This window comes from Phyllostomus discolor, chromosome 6, assembly GCF_004126475.2.
Source record: "Phyllostomus discolor isolate MPI-MPIP mPhyDis1 chromosome 6, mPhyDis1.pri.v3, whole genome shotgun sequence".
NCBI lineage: Eukaryota > Metazoa > Chordata > Mammalia > Chiroptera > Phyllostomidae > Phyllostomus > Phyllostomus discolor.
In genome coordinates, this window is record NC_040908.2 from 124,690,713 (window position 1) to 124,699,684 (window position 8,972).

Below are 8,972 nucleotides of genomic sequence, written 5' to 3' on the forward strand. Positions count from 1 at the left end.
ACCAAGCCCTTATTTTATGAAACATCAAAGGGACTTATCTAAGGAAAGAAGATAAAGAAAAAACATGTATAGTAAAAGGACAGCAAACTCACAATATTAACAACCACACCTAAAGCAAAACCAAAAGAAACTAAGCAAACAACTAGAACAGGAACAGAACCACAGAAATGGAGATCACATGGAGGGTTAGCAACAGGGGAGTAGGAGGAGGAGAGAGGGGGAAAATGTACAGAGAATAAGTAGCATAGATTGTAGGTTGAAAATAGATAGGGGGAGGGTAAGGATAGTATGGGAAATGTAGAAGCTAAAGAACTTATAAGTATGACACGTGGACATGACTAAAGGGGGGATATGGGTGGGAGAGGGTGTACAGGGTGGAGGGGAGTAAAGGGGGGAAAATGGGACAGCTGTAATAGCATAATCAATAAAATATATTTAAAAAAAGGAAAAAGGACTCATGCACATGGACAACAGTGAGATGATTGCTGCAGGGAGGGGGATATAAGGAGACTAAATGGTAATGGAAAAAATATAATAAAGATTATATTTTAAAAAGAAGGTAGTCAATGTCCCTGGAATAGAAATAATATTGGGTTGGGGTGGGCGGGATCTGATAGGGAACATAAATTGGAGAGTTAGTAGCAGACCAGGTCATGTAGTCTTATAGTAAAGAGTTTGAATTTAAGTCTAGTGGTAGTAAAAAAAGTCAATAGAAAATTTTGGTTTTCTGCCCTGGCTGATGTAGCTCAGTGGATTGAGCAATTGAGCACAGACTGTAAACCAAAGCATCGCAGGTTTGATTCCCAGTCAGGGCACATGCCTGGGTTGCGGGCCAGGTCCCCAGTGGGGGCCACATGAGAGGCAACCATACATTGATGTTTCTCTCTCTCTTTCTCCCTCCCTTCCCCTCTCTAAAAATAAATAAATAAAATCTTTAAAAAAATTTTTTTTAAGTTTTATTAAAAAAAATTTAAGAAGAAAATTTTGGTTTTCCATGAGAATGACCTAATCTGTTTTGAATTTTAAAAAGATTGTTCTTCCTGTTCCCAGAATAATAGACTTTAGGAGGGTATGAGTGGAGGCAGGAAAATCAATGTCAACTACAACATCTATTTTTAAAGGTCCAAGATAGTTTGGTTTTAATTATTTGTTTTATTTGATTTACCATTTAATTGCACTATGTTCAGAAAATGTATTGTTTGATCCTGGTTGTTTGAAATTACTTTGTGAACTAGCATAACATCAATATTTGCAAATGCTTTTGCATGTTTGAAAGTAATGTAGATCCTCAATTTGCTGGTTGAAGAGTTCCACAGATCCATTACACCAAACTAGTTAAACATTGTCATTCAGATTATTTGCATGCTTGCTACTATTTAGCCAGCAGTCTATAATTTTCTAGGATATTTTTGTTAAAATCTTAAGCTAGTGTTTGCCAAGTTTGTCTCATGCTTCTGACTTTTATTTTTTTAATCCTCACCCAAAGACATTTTTTCATGGCTTTTAGAGAGAGAGGAAGGGAGAGAGAGAAACATCAATGAGAGAGAGAGAAGCATCAATTGGTGGCCTCCCCATACTCACCCAAACTGGAGATCATACGTGCCCAGAGCAGGGATCAAACCTGCAAACTGGGTATGTACCCAGACCAATAACTGAACCTGCAACTGTTCTCTTACAGGACGACCCTCCAAACAACTAAGCCACACCAACCAAGGCCTGATAACTTTTAATTAATGTTTTAAAGCTACATTAATATTTAGGTACCTAATTGTGATTTGCATAGCTTCATGTTAGATTTTTTCTTTTATATACAGTTTTTACTTACATATTACTACTTTTGCCACAAATACTATTTTTCTGATATTAAAAAAAGAATAAGAGAAAAAATATTGGCCTGGTTGGAGAAAAGGTGAACAAAATTTATTTATGGACTTTAGAATCTTTTCATTATTCTGGATTGACACTTAAAATACTGTGGTCTCTTCAGAACTGCACTATGGAACTAGGTTAACACCACCAACAACAATATTAATTGCAGACATGGACATTTATACCTATGTGCAGAAATGGTAAATACAATATTAACTGGAATTTATTTCTCCACTATAAAATACATTCTCCTGAGTTCTCACATTTTAGATTTGTAAAATTGGAAAAATATAAGTTACACAAATGACAGACTTTAGGGGGAAGCACTGGAATTTAAAGAAAAGAACAGAGTCAAGAAGTTTGTAAAGAATTAAAATTACATTTTCCATGAACTTATATCTCTGAACTATGAGTTTCACCCAGTTTTCCATTACCTGATTTTTAAGTCATTCTCCTTTAATAGTACAGAGATCCAGTTGTCCTTATTACCATCCCTTCTTCAGTAACCTCTGGATTCCTTGCTTGATCTCCTGGGTTCTCACTCCATAAACAATGGGGTTGAGGGCTGCAGGGATGACATGGTGAAGGACATTGAGCAATACTGGCACATCAGGGGAGACCTTCTTCTTAGCCACATGAGTGAGGACAAAGACCAGAAGGATGGTATTGAAGAAGAGAATAAGGATGAAGTGGGAGCTACATGTGCTTAGGGCCTTAGCCATAGCACCCTCTGACTTGAGTCTCAGCACAGCTCGTAGTATGAAGGTGTAGGAGAGGAAGATGAGGATGAGGTCAGATCCTAGCAGAGTCCAGCCTCCAGCAAATTGGTAGAGACGATTGATGGTGGTGTCATCACAGGAGAGCCCAGAGACTGACATATTGGCACAGATACAGTTCTCGATGACATTTTTCCCACAATAATAGAGTCGTGCTGAGAGAATGGGGATGGGCACTGTGAAAAGAACATTCCTGGCCAAAATAAAAATGGCAGCCTTAGCTACAAATTGATCATTAATAATGGATGGATACCTCAGTGGATAGCAGATAGCTATATAACGGTCATAGGCCATGACCATGAATGTGCAAGACTCCATGGCCAAAAAACTATTCATGATGTACATCTGAAGGAAGCAGGCATAGAAGCTGATGGGCCTGAGATCAAACCAGAAGATAAGCAGGACCTTGGGGATGACGGTGAGACAGAGCACCATGTCTAGCAAGGAAAGAAGGCCAAGCAGGTAGTACAAGGGCTCGTGCAGAGCGGCATCCAGCCAGATGGTGATCAGGAGAATACTATTGGCCCCCATGGCTAGGAGGAAAAGGAGGCTGAGGGGCATAGATAGCCAGAACTGCAACCAAGGTGACCTCACAAAACAATTCAGGAGGAACTCGGAAACTTCAACAGAGAAGGAGCTATTGCCATCAAGCAGCATTGGCAGTGACTTTAGTGAGGTAGAAGCCTTTGAGTAGCTGAAGAAGAAAGAAGGAGTTAATGCTATCACAGACTCTGATGACTATATGCTTAGCTTGTAAGATCCATGAGGATAAGGACATAACCTATCTCACCTCCTTCACATCCCTTGTACCTACCACATTTTTTAACACATAAGAGGTGACTAAAATATATTTGTTGAATATGTAAAATAATGTTTTCCTGTTGTTCTTTCATCTGTGTATTATATTTTTCTCCTGTGTGAATGTGTATCTTTTTAGTGTTTGCTTGGTTAATATTTAATGAGTTAAAAATCATTTAAGCATCAAATGTTATTTTAATGAAGTATGTAAAATCAAAGAAAATATTTCAGTTTAAATTCAGTTTAAAATGTATAGATATACATTTTTAAAACTAAGGTATCTACAATTAAGTTTTCAAGGAAGTAAAAGATAAAAAGCATCCAGGGGCATGATCGATTTGGTACATAGAGCAAGTCTCCTGATGAAAATGAATAACAATCATATCTATGGTTTTCTATGTCTCTATTTATATTAATAGCCTTACCTATATGTATATGTATGTTTGAATGCCTTGAATGCATCCACAAACAGGCTAAAAGAAAAGATTATATCAGGCTAAGGATAGAGTGAAATCCAGACATTAAAATCAAACATTATTGATGTTGGCTTTCAACCCGAGGATATTTGTAGCATTATATGAACTTAAGCACCGGATTTTGTTTTGGTTTGGTTTGTTTTTTTGTGTGTGTGATTTGGTCCTTTACTTTTTTATTTTATTTTATTTTTTAACATTTTTTATTGTTATTCAAGTACAATTTTCTCCCAACCCCTCCCCACCACCCTCCCGACCTCCTTCCCCTGTTTCCACCCCTCCTTGTCATTGTCTATGTGTCCTTTATAATTGTTCTTGTAAACCCTTCACCCTTTCCCATTATCCCCTCCCCTCTCCAATTAAGCCCCAGTTTTTATTGCTTACTAGGGCTCAGGAACAGAAAATAAAATCCAGGCTTAAGGAGGTGGCAAATCTATTAGGTGATCTCCCACATAGGTGGGACTTTACAGCACTACATCATGAATGAAGGTGCTAGAGATAAATCCACTTTTTCATCTTTATCCCTCATCCCCACCTGAATTCAAAGAAAACTGCTTCAAAATTTGTTACATAGAAGTAAAATCTTTCCTGTAAAACCTGAACAACAATCTGGCCTTATGCAACCTTGCAGCCTGAGTTTACATCATCTCTTGTCTCAAAGAGGAATTGACTTTTGTCCTCAATCAAAGGCACAAAGATTGACTTCTGTGGTTTTTTTCTAAGAACTTTATTGATTTGGCTGTTAGCATTTATACTTCTGATCCATGACAAAGGGTAGAAATCCATTTTATTCATTTACATGTGGGTATCCAGTAGTCCCAGTACAATTTGTTGAAAAGACTACTCTTTCCCCATTGAGTTGCCTTGTCAAAAATTGACACAATTTTTAAATTTTTGTATATTACTTCAAAATTATGGTCCATATTTATTTTTGTTGTTTATATTATTATTTTATCAAAGAGGAATTTAAATTTATCCTAAGCCATAGTGGCCCCAGAAAATATAAGATGACACACAGCTAAAAGAAATAAGCCCCAATCCTTTTTGGAAGAACCAACTTTCATCTCAGGCCTCAAAAAACTTCAACACATATACTTCTGGAGAACTAGGGTTACTCTCAGTTAAAAAAAATCATAAGTAAAAGCCCATAAAAATGATAACAGAATTTCAGTTTACAAAAACTTAAGGCATTCAAGTTATTAATAAAGAACATTGAGCAAATTTCCTTACTGGATTTTAAGCTGGAAAGATAAGCTTGAAAATATAACCCCAGAGGGGAGGTGGGAGGGGATAATGGGGGAAAGGGAGGAAGGGTTTTCAGGAATAACTATAAAGAACTCATGGACAAAACCAAGGGAGTATAGAATCAGGGGAGGGAGGTGGGGATGGCTGGGGTGGAGGGGAGATGAGGGGGATAAATTCAGACAACTGTACTTGAACAACAATAAAACAATTCAAATGAATAAATAAATAAATAAATAAAAACAACAGATAAGCATACTTAGAAGAAGAATCAGTCATGTCTCTTAAAAATAAAAATATAATAATTAAAATTTTAAGAAATAAGCTTAAAAGTATATTAGCCACAAGAAGGTGAAATAAAAGATAGAACTGGAAAATTTTTAACAATGATGTTCCTGTGGGTACATAGAAAATGTAAAAGTGTAGTTAAGAGCAAGGACATTGGACTCTAGACAAAGCCACTCTATTTTTGTTTTGCTGAAGCCAAGAATTAATATTTTGCCTGGGGCACTGGAAGCTATAAAATGTAACAAACCATATTTTTTTAAAAAACAGATATATTTGAGAAAAACAACAATAAGAACTCAATTGAATTTAACAGTCATTTAGAGGTCACTAAAGAGAAAGTTAGTCAGCTGTCTAGAGAGAAGTCAAAAGGATTTACCTTTAATGAAGGTGGAGAGAAATTTTGAAAATAGAAAATAATGAAAAAAATATAACAGAAATAGAGGAGAGAGTGCAAATGTCTAAGTTACATATGGTCAGAGTTCCAGATTGAAGGGCAGAGAGAATGGGGTAGAGACTTATGAACTTTTCAGAAGAGATAAAATACATAGATAACTAAAGTAAGAATTTTACCCCCAGCAACTGCACATTGATGTTTCTCTCTCTCTCTCTATCTCTCTCCCTTCCCTTTCTAAAAATAAATAAATAAAATCTTTAAAAAAGAAAGAATTTTAATGAATTGCAGTTAAATAAATAAAAATAAATGCATAACTAGATGTATCTAAGTGTGTAAACCTTAATTTTATGGTCTGACTTCAAACATCAAAGACAAAGAGAAGAGCATAAAGATCAGTATGACTATTACAATCAGAAAATCCATGTGTGCCAGGACACAGGTACTGAATTTCAGGATAAGAATTACACAATAGCCATAGGGTTCTTGGCCTCTTTTTGAAGAGTACCTTTACTCTCACAGTATGCCCTCATGCTTCTTCTTCTAACTCCCTGTATTTATATCATTCTGCCCTCTTAGTTGTTAGGTTTCTTTATCCAGCTTAGTAAGATGTCACTGCCCATTTTACTGTTCCAATTAATCTGCAGAGAGCCTTCTTGGGGAAAAAATTATCTCTAAGGCACCATTGCTCAAACAATCCTTCTCAGTGATCCAGCCTGTACAGTCGCTGCTTTTGGTGTACAGTTCCGTTATGCACAGGAGCCACATCTGTGCATAGACATTTCTCAATAACCTTTTTGAGTACTCAATTAAGAGCATAGGTAATGTGATAGGAATTTGTGTTAATTATGAAATATTATTGGGTCTTATGTCAAACTTGTTCAATAGGAGGTGAGAGAGGGGTGAAGAATGGTAAATGATGAAGTGAGTAGAGGAATTTGTGAGTGGAAATCAGTGTCCTAAGCTTGCTTCCTCCGGAGATCTTAGTTTGTCTGGAGAAAGCTGTGCACAGTGGAGTGAATCTAGACCTAATAGGTGGATGATAGACTGACAGAGAACATGGAAAGGGTGGAGAGGACAGAAGCATGCATGCCCAGAAAATAGATGGTGGAGAGAAGATGGAAAAGAGAAACTTAAATCAAATCAGGAGAGCTTAAACATAAATAGAGATGACAAGGGAAGTAAAGGAAAGAGCATAAAGGGAATCAGGAACTTTTAGGAAATAAAAGTAGTAAAATGCAGACTAATGAAGATTTCTAAGTAATTATAATCAAGGGAGTATGACTGGGAATCCTCTTTTCCCTCCAAGTCTGCATTCTCCCTTAGGTTCCTGTAACATTTCCATGAAGGCTTTTCAAGAAATCTCTCACATGATACTATGCTACAGATCCTTGGACCTCCATCTAGATCTAACCTCTCCCAGAGCAAGAAGCCTGGGCTCAGCTTTGGCACAGTCATCTCCATCTGGTGCTGTGCCATTTCTCTCCCTCACTTTCCCTTCAAGCTCATCTTCAACCCTACAGTTTTTCCAGTTGCAAGCCCAGCTTTAGTCCCACCACAATCCCTGCTCTAGCCAAGTGTCCAATATCATAGCAGTAGATTAGTGCTTTCCTCTTCTGGTAGAGCCAAACTTACTGGATGGAGAAAGAGATCTCTGCCAGGAATGGCTCCTATGCTGTCTTAATGTTACATTCTGGCTTTCAGAAAAAATAGTTTATGCTTGAGCTTCAGCTGCCTTGGGGAAAGACTGCCTTGTTGGCCCTGAAGGGGCCAGAGACTCAAGAGCCAAGCATTTTCTTATCCCTGAGGGAGAAATCTTTCCTCCCAGCTTTTCCCATTCTGTGACCCCTAAGAAGTCAGTATTACCCCTGAAGGCATAGGGACAGTCTCAGAGTTAATCACCCTGTACCAGCTGAATGACTAGAGCGTGATAGTTAGGAAATAAAAGTATTAATTATTAATGACTAATTATGTAAGAGCAAAGCTCTAGGGCAAGAGGGCCTAAACAAAATATCAATGAGTATCAAGTTCTGATTTTCTAGAAATGTATTGATAAAAAATATACATAAAACCAATTATGTACATTTCTATACTGATAGTTTATAGTTACAATAAACACTCAGATCAGCTCCCTAATTTTTTAATGTCTATGACCAATAGTTCTATTTGAACAAAATGTTTTCAAGAAGCCCTATTCTTGTGATACTGTTAATATAAAAATCCAAGATGATTGTTTATGTCTAATTGCTGACTACATAATACACACCTTTTGCTGTGTAGCATTCCTAATAGTATTAATGTCTGTACAGATTTTCAAACAATACACTGGGCTCTATTTTGTTGTTTTTGGTTACACATTCATTTACTAGGTCAAAAATATTGTAGCCCCAATAACAACTGCTGTGCCAGGTGGGACATCTTTACTAAAATGAACAAGGTGTCTATCATTTACTATGTGAACATTGTTCTCACTAATGTGTTCTCTGCTAATCACTATCAAGAAAACAGTTTTCAGGCAACTAGAGTAGGCAGCCGTGCACATACAGGGAATTTTCATTGGCTACATTTACTTTTTTGCTCTTTGTCACCATATACACGGACATATGACACACTGACATATACATATAAACAACCTGGATCATTTTGACACTTCCTACCACAGTAATCCAGTACCTGGGTGATAGCATATAGTCAGAGGAATTAAGCAGAAAATGTCAAATACTGTGGATTCTCTGATAAGGCACATGTACATGGCAGGGTGGAAGATAAATATCACAATGATTCAGGATTTTGCCACATTAGGAATGTTTTTACATTTCAAGTGGTAGGAAGAATGTTCAGACATCACTCCCATGTTAAGGGACAAATTATTGTAACTTGCACCTCCTACTACTAAGAAAGAAACCACTCTGGATTTTAAAGATAACATGTAAATACCCTTGAGAATTTTGATCTAATGCATGATTTATTTATCTGGTGACATTGAAGGATGACAGTTTTGAATAGGTCCAAGAGCAAGGGAGCAGGTTCTGTAGCAGGTTCAGGCTAGGTTCAAGTAGCCTGCTTCTCAGACTATAGGACGTGGTAGATCCACTGGTGCTGCAGGTATTAGTGATAAAGAAACTGGGGGGAGGG

At 37.1% G+C, this 8,972-nt stretch overlaps 1 protein-coding gene across 1 annotated transcript; it reads right to left on the reverse strand.

Moving 5' to 3' along the window:
- Positions 1 to 2,293: 2,293 nt before the first annotated feature.
- On the reverse strand, positions 2,294 to 3,302 carry LOC114500423 (olfactory receptor 56A3-like). Its single transcript, XM_028517121.2, has one exon. It carries the CDS (start codon positions 3,300 to 3,302, stop codon positions 2,355 to 2,357), a length of 948 nt encoding a protein of 315 aa, XP_028372922.1. The 3' UTR covers positions 2,294 to 2,354.
- Between the last annotated feature and the right edge of the window lie 5,670 nt (positions 3,303 to 8,972).